Source organism: Oryzias melastigma, linkage group LG20 (genome assembly GCF_002922805.2).
Source record: "Oryzias melastigma strain HK-1 linkage group LG20, ASM292280v2, whole genome shotgun sequence".
In the NCBI taxonomy this organism is placed as follows: Eukaryota; Metazoa; Chordata; class Actinopteri; order Beloniformes; family Adrianichthyidae; genus Oryzias; species Oryzias melastigma.
In genome coordinates, this window is record NC_050531.1 from 14,784,667 (window position 1) to 14,805,176 (window position 20,510).

Here is a 20,510-nt window from a genome sequence, read left to right on the forward strand (position 1 = left end):
AAAAGGAGAGATGACTAATCTGCGATTCTAGCTCGGGATATTTCCAAACTAGTTTATTGCATGACTCTTTCCTGGCATGTTGGCAGCTGTGTCTTACAAACCCACAAACAAAAAATGTCCATAAAAATAATTAACTTAATATGAATGCTTAATGTAAAGCAGTGAAATAATTTACTAGGTTTTACAGTATGACAAAGAAGAACAGATTCTCTGAAAACTTTGGAAAAGTTACCTGGTCTGCTGACCCCACCAGGCATTTGAATTCTCCTGGAGCAGTAAGTTTGATCTGGACAGTCTTATGGAGAGAGAGGAGGTGAAATTGGGCCTGGCAGACTTCTGGATGTGCACATCCAAAAGATCTTGATGTGGCACAGCTTCTCTTTGTACCCCATCTGCTTCTGAAATCAATGCTGCAATATAAAAAAAAATCATGTTCTGGTCACAGATCAACCAAACTGACTCTAACAGCAAAAATAAGTTTAAATTGAGTGAGCTTTACTTTTGTGTGTTTCTTCGTGTCTGGTGGCTGACTGATCCTGCTCAGCTGCGTCACCCCGATGAAAGTCACACAGGAATCTTCCATCAAATGTTTCTTGTTGGTGTTGCCTTGAGAAAAAAAAAATATATATATATTTCAATCAAACATGAAGCTTTACAATATTTTTAGTTTTTAAACAAATTACTGAATTGATTCAAGTTAAAAAGTCCCCACAAAACAAGATTTTATTGAGCCTTCATGTTGTCAGGGTAGCAGGGCCATCCATCCATCCACCTTCTTGTCCGCTTCTTTCCTTTCGGGGTCGCGGGGGTGCCGGAGCCTATCCCGGCCACTTATGGGCGAAAGCGGAGTACACCCTGGACAGGTCGCCAGTCTGTCACAGGGCCTCAATCACACACACACACATCCACTCTCACATTCACACCTAGGGACAATTTAGAGTCACCAATTAACCTATGAAGCATGTTTTTGGACGGTGGGAGGAAGCCGGAGTCCCCGGTGAAAACCCACGCATGCACGGGGAGAACATGCAAACTCCACACAGAAAGCTCCCAGCCGGGATTCGAACCGGGGCCTTCTCGCTGTGAGGCAAGAGCGCTAACCACTGCACCACCGTGCAGAGGGTAGCAGGGCAGTTTTCTAATCCAAGCTGCCAGAAAATGAATCAGAGCAACATGGAGATTATCATCCTGCAGGAGCGCCAAGTTTAATTTTAGCTTGTCATGTACTGATGTTTCAGCTTTTTATCACCACTGAATAAGACTCAGTTCTGGAGATGTAGCATATGTATCAGTTTGAAAAAGGGACACTGTGTGAGAACTGGTATGTTTGAGTCATTTCAGAGAAACAGTGCAGCTTTTGTCGTTTCCATTCATTCATCTTCTGTTGCTGCTCGGGGTCATGGGAGGATGCTGGAGCCAGTGCCAGCTACAGCAGAGTGAAAGCAGGCTACTCCCTTGACGATCCACCAACCCACTGTAATGCCGCAAATAAAATAAAATAAATAGTTTTTTGCAACAATTTCTAACAGAAAAATAATTATTGTAATCCTGCATTCACACCAAATTTGATACAATTCCTCTCTGTTGACGCACGTCAAATTTGTTGCTGGATGCTTGTCCAAAAATGTGTTCATAAATTTGACGCTCTAAACAAGAGTCTAAAGTTTTTAGCGTCATCACTTCGTTGAACCGTTGACTGTATATCTCATCTACAATGTATAGAAGACTCTGATGAAGTTTAGAGATTTTTTTAGCTCTACAAAAGCATCGGTAATCACGTCTCCATGTCTGGGTTCATGAGATCATTCAGAGATTCTCTCAGTGCGGTGAGCTTCACCATTTACTGCAGGAGCTGCGTCTGAATAATGGATGCTTTCAGCGGTACTTCCGTCTCTCTGTGACCCAGTTTGATGCTATCCCAGCAGCCATGGAGCCGTGCAGAGGTAAAGAGTGGTCCTTGGGCAGGACACTGAACCCCAAGTTGCTTCTGGTGGAAGGTTAGTGCCAGTGCATGAATGTGTGTGAACGAAGCGCTTTGTGCCTTCAAGGAAGCTAGTAAAGCGCTATACAAGTATACGCCAATAGACAAAGGGAAAAAATAAAATTAAATTAGAGGAACTTTTTTATTATTCCCCCCATACAAATAAGAAAAGCATCATAAAGTTCAGGAGGTAAAGGATCAGCTTCTTTTGTTTTGGACTACACCTGCTAAACACATCATCAACAAATTCCATGACCAAAACTGTATCCCTGATTGGTTGACGTGATGAGTCTTTTTTGCCAAAATTCAGATACTTGAACTCTGGGTGTGCAGCAACGCCACAAAACACACTGCTGCCAGACTGCTGCACCCGATGCTCAAACTGCGCCGTGGGACCTCTGATTGCATTTGTACATTGATTTAACATTGAATCTGGACGCTCCTGACACGCAAATTGTGTTTGGTGTTAACGCAGCTTAAGACCCACTGTACCGAATGCTGGTAAAATGCTTTTAGCATTTAACTACCCCTCTCCAAAACTGATTTCAAAAACAGAACGAAAGCCAACTTTAGAATTATAAGTCTTTTTTTTTATTATATTGTTATTTAACAGACTAAACTACAGCAGCTGTAAAGGTGTTGAGGCACAGCAGACAAATAGAGCATAGACAGCTGGTAGTTTTTAACCAAGAGTCTGTTTTTCAGCTCTAAAATAATCTTCCCTGGTGTCAGCCAGTGCCTTAAAAACACACAGTACCAACTTTTACAAAACTCTGTTTTTGTGCATTTCTGCAGACACATCGACACAATGAGCTCACAACTCCCCCACAAATGTTGCCATGGTAGCGTAAGATACACATCTGAAGTCAACTGTTAATAATTACAGGCATTTACACCCATTGAGGGGTGATTTGCAGCTTCGGGGCACAAAGGCTTCCTAAACGTGAACAGTGCAGCTGTCCTGACGAGAAGAGCTTGTTTAACAGCCAAGACAATCTATTTTTTTATCTATTTATACAACATAATGACTTCCAAACACCTGTATTTTCTGCTGCAGAATCGTTTCTTGATGTTGCTAAGCGCAAAACTGAGACAACACAACAGCTCCTCTCATCTCATCCTTCCAACAGTGCTGGCTTGATAAGCAGAGCTTATGTAACCAGTCAGCACTTTCCCTTACAACCAGCTCCCACTCACAGTTCCTGAAACATGCATACCGGTATGCACATTTACTGCTGCCGAACCCACACTGCTGTGCCAAAATGCCTTTCCCTGTGACGATGGCAGAACAAAGATGAGTCCTTATCTAAATTGGGCTGGATGTGTCACTGTAGCAACAACCTTTGCTCAGCCAACAGTGCACAAAATGCCAGTGATCATCTCTTAATGAACATTTCAGGCAATGAACAGTTTCGAAGTGAACTGAAACTCCTCGATAGCCGATATAACACTTGGGTTTTAATCTGCAGGCACTAGGTGAGGCAATTTTCATTAGCTTGTATTGTTCTTTCCGAAAAAACGTGCACCATCTACTTGTCAGCGTACCGCCTTGCCTTTAGGGGCACCTCATCTAACTCATTAAAGCACATTCTCCTTTCAAGCTTGCCACGACAAGACATGAGAGAGAAGCGCAAGAGAGGAGAGAACACCTAACTCTCATTTTCTTCTAAGAAAACACACCCTAATAAGTGTGCATTTTAAGCCTTACTTAGCCTGAGGCGGCAGAACAAATCTTATTTCAACAGTGTAATATGTTAGGGCTAGCAGACCTGAAGGGATCCATGTTCTCTAAAGAGGGAAGAGAGGAGGGGAAGCTTCTTGCCAATATTTAAATAACCTCAGAAAGTTTATATTATAGGGACAGTAGCAAGTGCAGACGACAACAAATGTTAGAATCTGACATGATAAGCTGATGCTTCAAAACTAAACTATCGTGGGATTCAAGGTCCAAGAGACAGCCATACAAGGGATGGGCCTTAAAAAGGGTGGTGTGCCATAAAAACACTAATAATTAGAATACCTGCATTCTTTAGGTATATGTTTTTTCCAAATCAATATTTAAAAACAGTTGACAGCTAGGAAGGAGGCATTATTAATGAATAATAAGAATATAAATGATACATTTTAAATATTTTTTTTTCTTCTGTCTTTTTGCAAATCTTTAATGAATTTCTCTGCAAATTTGCAAACAAGCAGATGCAACAGAATAAAGCTGGGCAGTGAGCTTGAGAGCATTTTCTACGCGACAAAAATGTTTTTTTGTAAACTGCATTTTTTCACCTGCTCCTGATTCACTTGATTTTTATATACAAATACTCAAAAATGTAGTTTTTATCTTAATTTTCTTTATATTTATTCTCAATTTTTTAGAAAAAAAAAACACAAGAACATGCTAAAAACACAAATTTCATCGGAGTGGGTCTTTAAAAGCAGAAATAAAGATTGGCTTTGGCATCACACCCTACTGAATAAATTCAATTTCTGTTTCATCGAGATTTCATAAAAATGGGTCAGATCCTACCATTATAAGCTAGTTTAGTACTAACTTGTTCACATAAATATAGATTTAAAACCCACAAAAGGTGGAATTTCTTTGTATTATTTTCCTTTCCGCTTTTCCCTTCAGGGGTCACCACAGTGAATCTAGTTAGGTCTGATTTGCATATTTCGTTTTGGCAAAGATTTTACATTTCATGCTCGTCCTGACACAAACTGTATTGATATTGGTTTTGAACTGACACAATGAACCCTGAAAATAGGTTCAATTTAAATTCATAAAATTAGAAAAGAATTTAAAAACTAACAAAAAAGTGAATTTTCTGAGAAAACAGTCAATTTTCTTTTTATAAACCCAATTATGAAAGTGGATTACTTTTCAATGATCAATTTATTTGGGACAGTTTGATCCATTGAACTTATTCGGCATGGGAGTGCTGAAAACACAATTCTGCTATATTTTTAACATTTTACATAATAAAAAGGATCTTGATCAGAAGTTTCCAGCAAAATTCAGCATGCAAAAACTAGCTAAAATGGACAGAATAGGTCTGGTCTGGTGACACATAAACTTTAAGGTAACACCTGACACGTCAGGAGAAAGTCATCTGCTTCTAAAAAGTATTTAAGCTAATGATTAATTTTTTTGGCTCAGAAAAGCTGCAGCTTTGCATCTAATTGCGGTGTTCTTGCTTCCTCGCTGTGGGTGTGTGACCATTTACAAGCCAGAGCTTACATAATCCGAATGGATCCAGCCTGAACCTCAAGTGTGGGTGTGGGCTGGACACGAAAAACACATGTAAAGAGTGGAAAATGACTTCCACCTTAAAATCTTTGTTGGGGGTTTTGTGCTAAACAAAAGATGACAAGCAATTACAAAAGGGGTCAGGGCAAATTGAGACTTGTCCTGATGCGCAGACGCATCCGTCTTCCAGCCTGGCATACATTGCAGGCACAGCCGGGGGGGTTGTGTATGTATGGCTCAGCTGCGGGATGGAGTGAGCGTGTGTCAACCTGCCTGCCAAAACAGCTACACTGAAGTTACGGTATCACCGTGTTCAGGACGGACACACCACAAAAAGGACAGTCATGCACGAGGGTATTGTAATGGAAGTTATTATTGATGCGTCACATTTTAGTACCATTCAAAATTCCAGCAGCTCAAGCTAAAGTAACTCCAAAGTAAGCTAACTCTTGAACGTTCTAAACCCCTCAAATATGGCAGCAAGAATCCTGAAAACAATTCTAAAATGTTTACATCGCAGGAAAGAGTTGACGCCGAATGTACAAAAGTGATGTAATTAATCGATATATGGTAGATTTTTTTTGCTGCGACACGTTTGCTGTCTTAAAAATCGTTTTAAACCCTTAAAAGTGCATATTTTTGAACGGGGTTCGGAGGGGTGGCTCTCGGTTTTAAACCAACGCGGAGGGATACAGAGTCGCGTAGCGGCTTAAAAAAAAGCACAAATTTCTCCTATTAACAAGAGTAAAGTGGACTTTAAAGTGGTGAAACTCTACCGTGCGGCGGCTGTGCTCCTCGGAGGTGCTGTCCCGCGCTGAACCGTCTTCGTCTTCCCTCCTACAACTCTGAGCTCCGCTTCTGCTGCGTCATTTGTTGACATCCTATTTCAACCGGTTCAGGAAGCTCGCAGTTTTCAGGCTGGCGCAGCCCGGCATCCTAAAAATGCGCGAAGGAATTTTTCCGAGCCGGTGTGAGAAAAATTGTGGAATTTTAAAAAAGTCACTTTTAGAGTAAAGGTCAGCAGCAGCACTTGTGCTGTGACAGACAGGACAGGTAAAGCGGAACTGCGGTGCAGGTGACAACAGCCAACTCCGTCCCCTTTCTTGACCTTTCGAACCACCTTTCCCGCTGCCTTTACAGGTCACGAGGCCCGCATTGTAAATATTGTAAGTATTATGAGCACGCGCTCAAGAATAAGGCGCGTGCAGATTAATAAAAGAGGCTCATACGTGGGGGATTCATTAAGACTTTTTTTTGATAAATATTAAATTAAAAAATCTTGAATAAGATTAATTATTAGAAAAACAAGAAAGGTTTGACTATCTTTCTCTCTGAAAAATGTATTTTTAAATTAAAGTTACCACTTAAACAATCATCTTTTTTGTGAATTCTGTACAATTAGAATAAGTCAATATGTCACAATTCAAATTAAATCATATATGAGTAAGTCATCTTTTAAAGTGTTAGCTAATGAGTCTTTTGTCACAATGAATGTATGAAAAAATTACTGATATTTTACATAATTTACCCAAAAAGATCTTATAAAGAGGAACATTTTTAGAACTCTGCATATATTGAATGGCAATCAGTTTGATAACACATTAACATTAACTCCACCAATAATTTCTTGTGTCCACGGGATTATAAAATTATATTTTACTCATAATTTGACCAGTATTCTCTGCCTGTATTTGCTTCACGTAATCAGTCATATAGGATGTAACAGCGATAGTGATCTTACCTAACAAACTAGTTCTGCAGTGTTGCTTGAATTATTTTGTAAACATACCTCCTGTGCTTCAATGCCTGTCGTAAACTGTCATTATTCTATGTTTTTACTTTTTTTTATGATTTGCATTTATCTTTTTTCTTTTGTAAGCAAACATGTTTACAAAAGTTGTTTCTGTTTACAATGATGATATTTATTTATATTCACAACTTAGTATTGATAAATTCACAGATAATTACTTTCATATCATCTGAAGTTCTTACAGTTTTGTAATTTTTATTAAATGTAATGTTTATAAATGAGATATTAGCTATGTTATGCATGTGATTTGCATTTAAATTCACTTGATCTGTTTAAGTATTGCATATCTTATCTGCATTTTTTGTGTACATACTGTACATTTTACATAAAATACATGACTGTTCATGAAAACTGGACCAGAACCAGGAGAACTGACTGCAACTGCTTCTTTTCTCAAGTTCTTACATTGGTTACCAGCTAGTTATAGAATTTTAAAGTGCAGCTTGTTTATAAAATGTTTACAGATAAATGTGGTACAGAAAGCAGGTAAAAACACCTATTAGTTTATATCACCCCACGACTGGACATAACTGTCGTCCTGTCCAGAGTGTACCCGGCCTTTGCCCAATAGTAGCAAGGATAGGCTCCAACAACCTCAAAACCAAGAAAGTAATTCAGCCAAACTGAAAAATGGACAAATGAGTGATTTATGTAAATATGACCAGAATTATACTGTTTTCCTATTTAAATTTTTTCTTACTTGCAAAAAGTATTTTTAAATCAGTTTTTGCAGCTAAAAGTGATGTGCAAAAGCAATATCAAAGAAATTAATGTGCAACAAACAAATAAATAAATAAATGAACATAAAATATTTAAAGGCAAATAAATTGATATTTTTTTATATCTATCTTTTAGGTAAATATCAAAATGCATTTTTGTAAATTTAGTCCTAACTTCCTGTAACTTCCATTGGTGTCCAAAAAAGTAACAATTTTTAAACAAGTAAATTAGTTATTATTTGGTATGATTAATATATTTGCTACGTGTATCGTCTTAGATAAAATCTTTAAAAACAGTTTTTAAGCTGGACCTTAGGGAAAATGTAACTTCCTGTAACTTCAATGGAACTTCCTTTCCCATTTGAAATAGTATAAAAATGAAAACAAAAATAATTTAAGCAAATTATTAAACAAACCCCTCGATGCTTGATGTCTTTTCAGCAAAAAAAAAAAAACAAAACATTGTTTTAATACTAAATTATTATAACATTTGAACCAAAGTGGTTTGATGCATGTTTGCATCAAGACATCAATGGGTTAATGCATAGATTAATATATTGTTAAAATTAATATATTTATATGTGTTATGTCTATCTGTTGGGGGAAAATGTATGATAAAAACACACATTTCCACCTTGAATGATAACCAAGTTGCACTCACACCAGTAGTGATGAAATGTCTTGAAAAATGGATGCTGAGTCATATCATGTCTCTCCTGCTTCCGAGCTTTGACTCTCATCAGTACGCTTACAGAGGAAACAGATCCACTGAATAGTCACCCTTTTCAGTGATGTGGGGATATATAAGGGAGAGTGCCTGTCGAGATGGTGTAAGGAAAACATCCGGCTCCTAAACATCTCAAAGAAAAAATAACTGATCATCGACTGCAGGAGGAAGAAAAAAACATCATATCTCCGCTTTACGTCAACAGGAAAAATGTAAAGAGACTTCTCTAGACGTCTGAGCTGCTGAAAAAGGCCCAGCAGAGACTTTTTTCTTTAGGGTTCTGAAGAAGAACATCTTCTATCAGAGACTCATGTTCTACTGCTGCAATATGGAATACATACTGTATCAGCTTGTGGTTTACCAGCAGCTCAGAAAAAAGGTCCCCTAAAGGTCAAAGACTCAGCCAGGAAGATCATTGGGTGTTCAATTCCCCACTCCACTTGAACTGCACAACTCCCAGTGTTTCAACAGGGGCAAACACATACATCACATAGAGAACACGCTCAGTTTGAACTGTGACCTGAGCAATCAGAACACGAGCAGACAGACGGAAAAACTGTTTCCATCCCACAGAGAAAACCTCCAATAAGTGGACTATTATGAGTAGTATTTTTTGCATTGTGTTGACCAGAGGTTGTTGACCACAAGACAATAGAACATGAAAAATACTATTTAAAAATTGATTAGAACATTGTTGTTTACACTCACAAATATGTGAATGAATGGCACTTTCTGGAATTTCGTTGTATGCATGTTGTATGCAACACATTCTATTCTATTCTATTCTAAAATTGGACAAAAATCAGTTTTTTAATATGGACTTTAGGTGAAATTTAACTTAAATTTCAAGTGGAAAATATGTCGAAATAGTGATTATATTAATCAATAAGAAAATAAATGGATGATTAATTTTCTTGAAACACAGTATTTTAAAAAGTTGATGGAAGGATTTCAGCTTGTGCATTCTAAAGATGGCCACACGGTGGCAGTGTTGTTACATATAAAACAAGTTTGAATCCGGTTTATTGTATAAATATATAAAATTAAGAATATTTCGGCTTAATATTGTCATTTATAAAATATATAGTCGACAAGTAGCTAAATTATTAGTTAAAATGTGATTAAAAGAAAATTGGGGGGGGGACAGAGTTGAGCACATTACTGTTAAATTTGATTAAATCAAATTTTTATTTTATTTTTTTTTCCTTTTTATTCCCCACTTTATTGGTAGATCTTCATGTATGTGTGAAGAGCTTAATGTTAGACACTTGGATGCATCCTGACAGCTGGGGAGGGACCACCCCCTCATCCCCTGCCTCCCTGCTGGAGGATGCAGGACGGTCCTGAGCCCTGACTCCCGCCGGCTCCGCGCAGAGCAGCAGCCGCGGTCGCAGCGCAGCCTGTGGGATCCACTTCTCCTCTCGTGAGCCTCTGGAGCTTCTCGTCTCGGGTCAGCGTGAAGGTCCGCGTTCAGTCGGGATAAACTCGGCGATGGCTCGCTTTAAGGGGGAATTTTCCCGGATCTTTCGATGAGGTTTCATTCCCAGCCCGACCGGATTCTCTTCCCAGCGTGATGGATACTAATGAGCTGCCAGTATTTAAACTTTTTCTTGTTGGGGTGTTTGGTGAGTGTTGTCATGTTTTATTGTATACTTTCTCTTTTTTATAAATGTCCACCAGAGGATCAAACTCCAAGTTATCAGTTTGAGCCATAAGAGTCTGAAATCCAGATTTGTTTACATTTGTTTTACTTTAGCAGCTGATCCAATTTGGCTATTTCATCCCATAACACATTTTTTCTGCACCACCCAGCCTCTCATAAGGAGTTATCAGCAACACTAGTTTTCTTTGACACTCATTGAGGATTTACATTGTGGCCTCGTGGACCGTTCTGACCCGGATCCAGTGGGACAACCTGCTAATCATGTTTAAAACCATTTCTCCAGTCCTGATTTAGCAATGAATGCCAGAGGCGGATCAAAGCATGAATTTTAACAGCCTCCTGTTATCAGTAGATGCCCCATCATGGCCTGCAAGTGTGGCAGAGGTTTTATCAGTGGGGTCAGGGGGGATAGTCTGCACCATCTGGTTTTACTCTGATTGAAAATAGTTGGCTTCCTCCAGCTGACAAACCAGGTGGGGGTCTCAGTCTGAGGGTCTGGGGTTGCTTTTTCTGGGAAAAGCAGCGTCCTGGCAGAGTGCTTTGCATTGTTTTTGCAACAGCATTTGACCCAGCCAGACTGCTGTCACAACACGTTACAAAAAAACGAAAAAAACAAAACAAAACAAAGCACCAGAGATGCTGAGTGATGAAATGAAGCGGTGCCTGCCTGAAATGAAATAAAGGAATAGAGGAACGGCAAAGGATGACCTTCAGGACACGTTTGTCATAGCAGAGGCGGGAGATGATGCAAGACATTTGGAGGGGAAAGATTGTAAATGCTCTCAGAGTTTAATCAGTCTATGTAGAAATACTTAAATTCAGCTCAATGGTAATTTGAAATACGATGCGGTTATAAATTTTGGAAACTTAATCTCGCATTTTTGCTCATTTCTCCTATATGTGTCAAATAAAACGGTGGTGCTATCATGGTTTGGGTCTAGTGTTGTCAGATCTTCCAAAAACTAAACTAAAACTAAACTTCCTAAACTAATTCAAACAAGCCCACATTTACTGAACCTTAATTTATTCATTTTTAAGCAATGACCATAAGTTGAATTATATATCAACAAAACTGAAATATCTTCAATTTTTTTAAACTGAAAAAAATCTTTGAATACATAAAAAAATATTTACATTTATAGCATTTTCAACCTTAAATTTCTTTTTGTCAGACAACATTTAGGGTAACTCACGTCCACTATGATGTATTCTTGGCTTTGCTATGTATCTGAGAAAGCTGAACCAATGTCGTTTTTTCCTTTATTCCTGCTCGCCTGTTTTGTTCAGCAGGGTAAAAAGCTGTGTGCAATTTCCACAAACACACTCTGGTAATTCTAAAATCAGGGTTTGGATTAAAAAACTGTGGTTTAACTACTAGACTGATGTAAGGATTTTGCATTTTTGCTAAAAGTGGCATAATTGCAATAGAGATGCATCCAAGAAAAAGAAGGTTTTTGTTTGTATTCTATAGTCAAAATGTCATCTTGTTCTTCCTGCATTTTTCTTTCCTGGTCAGTTTTCTGTTGCTTTAAAGAAGTTGCTGTGGTAACTGTGATGTTTCCAGGATAAAGAACTTTAAAACAATGAGGGATCCTAAAACAGCAAAATTTACCTTGAAATAGAGAACAAAAACGAGAAGAGGACAAGCTTAAATATTTGGCTGCAGTCACTACTTACCCAAAATATAACATTTTTCGAGCAATAACAACAAAAAATCTCAAAGTTTTTTTTAAGAAAACCTGGCAACCAAGTTTGATCCAAAAGGAAAAACTACATTCTATGTGTGGAAATACTGATTTTAAGCTTTATTAGCAGATTCTGCAAATTCTAAATTCAACCTTAAATATGAAGATCTGAGTAAAAGTGAAAATATACAAAATAGTTTGAATCCATCACCCTTATGAAACCTATACTTCAGGGTGGCCCAATGCTAGTCCTTGAGGTCCACCACACTGCCGTTCTCTCCGAACTGCTTTCTGCAAATTTGCTGACTCATTGATTGATTGAACACACCTGATCCCAACCCTGATTCAGGAAATCAGTAGCAAGAAGCTGGAAAACAGGCAAATCAGGATTGAGAAAAAAAAAAAAAAATCACATCTCTTGCAGAAAAAATAGAAGCTTTTGCTGCTTAAAGCATTTATCTCAGACATCCCTAGAAATGTATTTTTCACCTCATCAGTATGTCTGAGATGATCATATGAGGCCCTGATCGTGTTTTTATTGTGATTCTAAGTAGAAAAATGATCTGTGTGCTAAAAACAAACAGTCAGACGTCTAACTTCATGCTGTGCAGACAGCAGCACAGGTGTCAGGTGATAGCTTTTGTCTGGATTGAAAAGTTTTCACGTTGAGATCCTCAAAGAGCGTGCACAGAGAAGGAGAATATCACACAGGGACTCGTGCTGCGTTGTTGCTCCTCAGTTTGGACCTCTGTGGTCGATTCTGCACAGTTTGAGGTCCTCTGCTGCCTGACAGAAAAAAGAGCGACTCCCTGTGAAGCGTCTGCTCCCTCATGTAAACAGCCACTCGTGTGCTGCTGCTGGGAAGGAAATCGCCCTGGGAGGGAAGGAGGTTCTTCTGCTTCTCAAACACCTGAAAAAACAGAGCTGGAGAAATGCGTATCAGCTCTATTTATAAAGTTCTTATTTCCTTTTGGTGAAAAAATACTTTTATGTCTTTAGTTCAGTTTTAGTTACAGAAGAAAAACACGTATAAAGACAATTAATTAAAGAAAATTATGCTCAAAATTTATTTTCTGAGAATTTCTTTATTCAAGTTGTGAATCAGGAGCGAACTAAAAAAGTTGCTTATTTGTGATGTAGAAAATTTGCTGGACAGGCCATTAGCTTAATTATCTGCTCCATTTGGATTCATGATTAAATCTCCGAGTGTGAGGAGCTGTAAGCTTGCAGGAGAGAATGTAAACAGAGACCTCTCAGCTATGGGTGATGGGAAGGGGGTACGGGGTTGCTCTGCTCCAAGAGTCCAGTTCACAACTCAGAGGGGATTTTCTACTGAACTCCTGCTGCTCTGCAGAAACTATGTCCTAGAAAATGACAGATTATTTCAGATTTTGCCTAAAAATTGAATAATTCTAATTAAACTTGAAACACTTTTAAACTAGATCAAAGGATTTTGGAGTAGGTTCAAAATATGAATGAATCATAAGTTACACTGTTTCTTCTGGATTTGGGTTTGATTTTTGTAAAATAAGAGTACTTTTTGTCCTGATACCTTTGGTATTGATCACATGATGCAGCTTTATTGTAAATTTTTTTAATATTAGTTTAGTTGTAATATAAAAACAGTTGATTTTAGAAAAATATGCAATTTTAAAGCTACATCAAATGAGAAAAAAAACACGTTTTTGTGATATTTTCTTTTTTTGGGTGACATGCTGTTTTATCTGCACTGTTAGAAAATTGCAAAATACAACATAAAAAATGTAGTAATTTTATTTTGAAAATAACATGACAGAAAATAGATAACTTGCGAGTCCATCCTCTGAAAGCAAAAGTGCTTTTTCCTTTGTTTGCAAGCGCATAGTGCAAAAGTAGGTGAAGGCTGAGAAAACTCCTCTGAGACTGACTCACAGGTTGACTCATCACAATACCTCTGAATATAATACATTACATAAAGGCTTTTTAAATCATTTTCATCTCATAAATATCTGAATAATTCATAGTTATTAAGAAAAAGCTGCAAAGAAAAGAAATGTGATCATGACATAAAAACATCTTTACTACTCAAACATCAAGCTGCATTTCAGAAGACTTTGTGACTCAGAACTTCAGAGCTTTGTTGTGTCATTTTCAGTGATCAGTGTCTCCTGATTCATAGTAACAATTGTACTGGCCTGTATTTAACATCATTTCTAGTATTTTTCTCAGGTTCTCACTCATAATGATGGATGCAGACAGAGCATGTAATAAAAGCAATTTGGTGTAAAATATTTGATAACATTTATGGTTAAATCTCCAAATGTATATGTATTAAAAATCGAAGCGTAGGACTTCCATTATTCTTTCTCTCATGGCCAACGACTGAAGAGAACTTTAGTCACATGGTTTTGTTTATAGATTTTAGTTCAAAACTGAAATATTTGGAAGACGTCGGTCTGAATACAGAACAAACGCAAGGTTCAGGACTCAATCCGGACCAACGGACTTTTCCATTCTGCATATACCCAAAATCAACTTTTGATGCCCTGACAATTCGATTTCTGAAGTATTGTGAGCTGGATGTCCAAGATCTTGACATACGTGCTGGAGAATGTGTGCATTCATGCTGTAATGAGTCACATCAGAGTTTACTTGCAAACGTTCAGGTAAGAACTCACACCTGTCCAATAGAGAAAGTTAATTGTCGTCCTGCTCAAGCAACTGGTTGAACTGATTAAGATGGAACCATAAACTTTTTTTATGTTTTATCTGAAAGCCTTAAGCAAAAGTAATTTTGGCAAAGCAGATTTTCATCAGACAAAAAAAAAAAAAAGAGAGAAATCCAGTGAGGTTTGAATTCTTCTGCCTCTCTTAGCAGAGCTCGTCTTCAGCTGTGACTAACATTCTGATGCTCAACCAGGCGCCTGCTACTCCCACATGTGCTGCTCAGCCCGGAGACAGGACTATCTGGAGTTCAAACCTCTGTCAATACGGTTGTTGTAAGCAAGGCTTTGGTTTTAACAGGTCAGCGTGGTAATGAGCCGGTAACAGTATTACAGGTGAACTTAGGTGAGCTGGGGAGGTTTGTTAAAAGCATTATGAATCTTTTAGATCCCCGTAAAAGATTCATGAAGCAGAGGTGGCGTGAACTTTGTCTGCGCTCATCCTGCACGCATCACAGCCTACTTTTGCAACACACTGTCGTGAATGCTGATGTGTTTTCAACTAAATCAAACAACAGAAATGATAAAAGGCTTAAGTGAATAAACACTTTAATTCATTTATCTTGATTTACAGCAAGTATAAGCAATTCTTTAATGGGTGGTGATTCCTTCATTAGTGGAGAAAACAAACCATTAAATCAGACTTTTAATGAGTGAAACCACTGTGTTCTTTTAGCTCAGGAGCTCCAGCAAATAAACAAAGTCTTCAGTTCTCTGCATCTGCCTGCAGCTTGCAAAGATGCAACAAATTTCCTTTCGTTGCACCAAAAGGCGACATGTACACAAGTTGGTTCTGCAGCAGTAAACTATTTAATGAAGCAACAAAAGTCAGGAAGTAGAAGTCATATTTCTAATTACAACACATAGAATTTGCAAACAGGAAAATTACATTTCTTACTTCACTACTAGGGATAAATCTTTTGTTTAACCCTTAGTCACAACTGTCCTTATGAGTGGATAGAGGCTGTTTGCGGCTGAAAAATGTGCAAAACTGTATGGCGAATGGAGCTGTCCATTCGTCATATCAAGGCCGAGGATTGCTGGGTGAATCTGTTGAGCAAAAAAGTTTTTTTCTATCGGCTGACTTAATTCTCCGCACAGATTTGAAAAATGCAAAAAACAGGACGGGGCTAGTGGAGACGGACTGAGTGACGGAGGTGTGGCTTGGATCTATGATTGACAGTTTGGTTAGCTTTATGTTATGTATGTAGGGTCTTCAATATGGAGAGTGATAAAATGCTGCTATCATCATAGCAAAAAAAAAAAAAAAAGACTAATGTATTTAAGCAAACAATCCCAGGTGAAATGTTCATTACAAATCCCATCACCAGGATGGAGTTTGCTGGATTTAATGCCAATTGGACTGAACCTCTGTTCCCTAATTTCCAAGACAACTGGAAAGTTGTACAAGCCAGTAGATGTTTGACAACCGAAGGTAAAACACCTATAAGCCATGCTAAAGCTAACGACAATGACCGTTACAGAATCAAAGATGGAACTTCTGGGACTTACACCAGTTGACCAATCGCAAAATTCAACTGCACTACCCGTTTCAACCTGTAGGGGCAGCACACACAGCATTTTTGACAATATTTTCAGGATTTAAACAAGTTATTTTAATTTGTCAAAAATGAGGCAATGGCCAACAGACTTCACTTTCAAAGCCCCATTCATAGAGGTCATCAGTCAAAAAAAAAAAGAAGTAGGGTTTGGTTACCCTTTAAAGTCCCACTCCAATCCTATGTTGATCTAAAGCGTTACCAGTCGTGTTTTAATTATGATTATACCGTTTTTAGCTAAAATCCAAAAACCTGTGTCTTTTTCTAGGACAACGTTTGTGCAGTATGACAAGAGTTAATCAGAAATGTACCTCTGAGTTGTAGGCGAGACTGCTGGCGCAGAAGTAATCTTACACTGATTTCCCATCATCCTTTTGTTTACACTCTCTCTCGCTATCTTAGAGCTCCTCACAACAACAAACTCGCCTTAGCGGTGAAATAGAAATGGTGATTAATATTAGAGCTATCCAGCCGTACAGTTCTGAGGAAAATGAAGACGTTAATGGATTTGTCTGCAAGTGGGTCCATCACAATAGATGGTATCAGTGGGACATGTGCAACATGGGAAAACGTCTTCAAATGGCATTTTTTCATCTGATTCATCCCGATTTCAATTAAAAAATACTCAGAAATGCAGTTTTAATCATAAAATATTTCATATATTTCTTATATTTTAAGAATAATGCCACAATAACATGTTAAAAACACCATAAAACAGGATTGTCATTGGAGTGATTATCCAGGCTCAGTGGAATCAAGACACATTTTAAAAAGAGACAGCTTTATTTTGATAGGAACAACCACACAAGTGATATTTGGTTAAATTAAAAGAAAAAAAAGAAAATGTTTTTCTAACATTAAACTATTGTATCATTCTTAGACAATTTCAAAAATGCAACAAATTTAAAATAGTGAAATAAAAAATATAAAGAAAATAATCTAGTCTATATAGTCCACACCATTAAAATAAAGTAAAAAAAAAGCTGCATTTATTCTGAAGCACTTTAGATCATTATAATCAAGTATAATTATTGCATTAAGTGCTTTGACTCTGATTTCTGCCTCTTGTGATTGAAAATGTGGACTACTCATGAATAATAAATCATATGGATGGTAAAGAAATGCAGAGTTTACCTTTATAAATAAACCTTTAAACAGATTTTGGAAGAGAACAGCTGATTGAGCAGCTAATTCAATGTACAGTATGTAACATGATCACCCCGACAATTCGTTCAGGTGAAAAGAAAGACAGTTTTTGGTATGCTTATGATCGAGATTCCAAACTAGTCAAACTTAAATTTTAGTTCCAATTTTCTTTGAACCAGCCTAAATACTTTGGTATCTTCATGAAGTCAAAGCCGTCGAGAATGAAATAAACGAGTCCCCCATCGCGCTCCGGCAGCTCTTGATTGCCCTCACGTGACAAATGCAGAAGATGAGATGTGTGGGCGTTGGAGCTCCAGACTTAATTAAAGCCTCATTTTATGGATGAAAGGAAAAAGCGATGGAGAAAAGCTCCGTCGCTGCTGCGGAGTTAATCAAAAAAATCGAATTGCAATGGACACAATGATTAGTTGTTCACCCCAATTTAGTCCATTCAGTTCATTCATGTGTTGACATTGCTTTGGCTTTTTATGGGGAATTGTTAGATAATGCAGTGTGAGGTGCCTTTACTGCTGGAGTAAATTCAGTTCAGGTTACCAGAAGTGTAAGAAGGCGTCTGAAAAAAGGGACTGTCCTTGGGGGATAGAGGAGCGTGAGATGGGTGAATAATGAGGTAATAAATAACGCATAACTGAGGTGTTTTTTTTCTTACTTTCATATATGTTTCTACGACAAACTTAGAAAAAATAATCTCATATGCTACTTTTAATAGGATAATTTTTACATTTTTGAGCAAAACATCTTGAATATTTACAACAAACATGGCCATATTATGTGATGAAGCAGGTTTTATTACATGGGCCCCATAACCCAGAAATGTCAATTTACCAATGACAACTGAATCAAACATCAAGGAAAACCGTTTTTTTTTTTTTTTTTTAAAAGACCCAGGTAGTTTTGCAGGATGCAGATTTTTTTAGGCAACTCCAAAAAACGACAATATGGCTTAAGACTGTTCTTATTTGATTGACTTGAGTAATTATGATTTTATGCATACAACAGCAAATTATGTAATAACTATAATTATCGATATTATATATTTTTGTTTAGTTTTATTTAGTGTATTCACTTATCAGGACAATGTACAAATACATTGATCTTAAAAATCAAAGATGCTTGCACCAGATTTTAGCTTAATAGCTAATTTCCATCGGTGGTCTTTTACAAAACAATACATTTAACCTAAACATTATAAACATATTTATCAATTTAAAAAGTTTTAATAGAAAAAATGCGATATATAACATATTATCAAGCATGTTATAAAACAAATGCAATATAAAATACAGTATAAAACATGTAAAATACATTATAAAATTAACACAATAAAAAACACATTTACCAATTTATAAAAGCAAAACGACAACACTAAAATGAATATGTTAACAGCATAAAATGAAACAACTACACCAATTTTAAGTCACAGAGTGTCCCACAAATAAATATCAAGTATCAAAAGATCACAGAAGTAGCTCAACCTGCTTTAAACCATCGACTGCATGAGATAGTGTGACGTCACCCATAGAAAAGTATGGGGAGATAGTAGACTCATCGATTTGTGTGTGCGCAATTCTTGATTTGTAACTCATAAAATGCATTTTGTGTGTAACTTTATGTACTTGAAATTGTGTATTCACATGTACAAAAATGACAAAATACAAAAGTAAGACAAAATAAAATTACACACACAACTTGAAACTAACTACACATACAAATCTTTTAAAAGTACACACAAATTGCCTGTTACATATATTCACACACAAAACTGTCTTTATTTACAAATCTGATGTGAGGCTCTTTTCACGTCACCAAGATCTGTGTGTAAATGCAGCTCGATTGCTGGGTCATCAGAGTTTTTTTATCAGCTGCTTTGAACTTAGATTGGGAATATTATCTGGTGAATACTTGACAGTTTCCCACTTTCTTAAACAGTTATGCCCCGATAATTAATACAAAAAAGTCTAAATAAGCGTTTTGTAAACACTCGACACTAAAGTTTTTTTTTTCTCATCACTCTCTCGGGGCTGCACTTTCCCTGCAACACCTTCACCACAGGACTCTTCTGTGAGTGCTGGTTCTCAGTCATGGTGATGGTAGGCAGCACGATGTCTTTCTCCACACCCAGAGAGCGGACAGAGTCTATCAGCCGTACATCCCGCTCCGCTCTCCGGGTGTTGAGAAGGACCTGGTGCTGTCGGCTTTCGCTGGATGAGGGGAGGGGGAACTGCCACAAGGGAGTGATGAGTCGATCAACTCTACGCCTAGGGCATATATTGTATATGTATATATATCGACCTCATCATTACAGGAGGCCTGAAAGTCCCTTCAACCCTTCGACTGAACAAAAACAGTCAGTCGAACTCTTATTACTGAACTGCAGGTTTTCACATGAAATCCTTTTTTTTTGTCTCCTGGCTTCCATTTGACGTTGTGGCTCAGTTTTCCCTGACAGGCAAACAAGCAGCTCTGTGGTTTAAAATATGTGTTCAAACCTCGAGGCACACATCTATGTTTATTGTATTTCTTAGAGCACGGCTTGATGAGATTTAAATCAGAGGAAAAAATGTATTTCTTCTTCAGACAAAGTATTGCACCTGAGGGTGATAATTAATACTCAAGACTCATTGACATTCAATATCTCACGGATGGGTTGTGTTACTCACATCACCCAAAGGGATTTGTGCATTTGTTTATTCGTTTAGGCTTTTAGATGATACATAAAAGGAGGGCATACACAACCAAAGAAGGGCTTTTATTTTTCTTAAGAAAAAGCATCCTATTCAAATCAGAAATCACTGCTTTGACGTGGCCGAGCGATGGAAAGCTGCTCTGAAAGCAAACAGAACACAATAAAATTATCCAAACCAACCATTTTATTTTGCCTTTTGTTGGATTTGATTGTTCTGCTGGTCTGTTGTTTTGAGCTGAAAAAGTGGCTTATTTAGTTTCTTTTGTTCTTTCAAATTAAAAGCTTCTTTCCAATTTGGGGAAAATCTATAGAAGCTTGAATGCAGTTGACAATAAACTCCCTCGTTCCAGTTGATTATTTTCCTCATGAAGCAGAACATGTGAGCTGATTGTGTTAGCCACAGCTGCATCTTATCTTTCCCCAACAGACGAAGCGGAAAGCTGAAAAAAGATAAAATCCCCTAAATTTCCTTAATTTTTAGACAACAGATTTGTTGTTTCTCGGTGCAACAGCGTTGATGGCTCACAGACAGATGGATTAGCTCCACGGGGGAACATTCTGCTGAAGCTA

General features: G+C 37.6%; 2 protein-coding genes across 2 annotated transcripts in view; one reads left to right on the plus strand and one right to left on the minus strand.

Annotated features, from left to right (window-relative positions):
• The window catches only part of zmp:0000000991 (mucin-3A), a 14,257-nt gene extending 7,944 nt beyond the window's left edge, over nucleotides 1-6,313 (minus strand). The window contains exons 1-3 of the mRNA XM_024279765.2: nucleotides 5,999-6,313; nucleotides 500-606; nucleotides 233-410 (exon numbers count right to left, since the gene is read on the minus strand). Of these exons, the coding sequence (XP_024135533.1) occupies nucleotides 233-410; nucleotides 500-606; nucleotides 5,999-6,102 (389 nt within the window). The 5' untranslated portion in view covers nucleotides 6,103-6,313. The remainder of the gene's footprint in view (nucleotides 1-232; nucleotides 411-499; nucleotides 607-5,998) is intronic.
• Nucleotides 6,314-9,408: 3,095 nt separating this feature from the next.
• Nucleotides 9,409-20,510, plus strand: part of LOC112151482 (receptor activity-modifying protein 3) — a 38,634-nt gene continuing 27,532 nt past the window's right edge. The window contains exon 1 of the mRNA XM_024280444.2: nucleotides 9,409-10,103. Coding sequence (XP_024136212.1) covers nucleotides 10,052-10,103 — 52 coding nt within the window. The 5' untranslated portion in view covers nucleotides 9,409-10,051. The remainder of the gene's footprint in view (nucleotides 10,104-20,510) is intronic.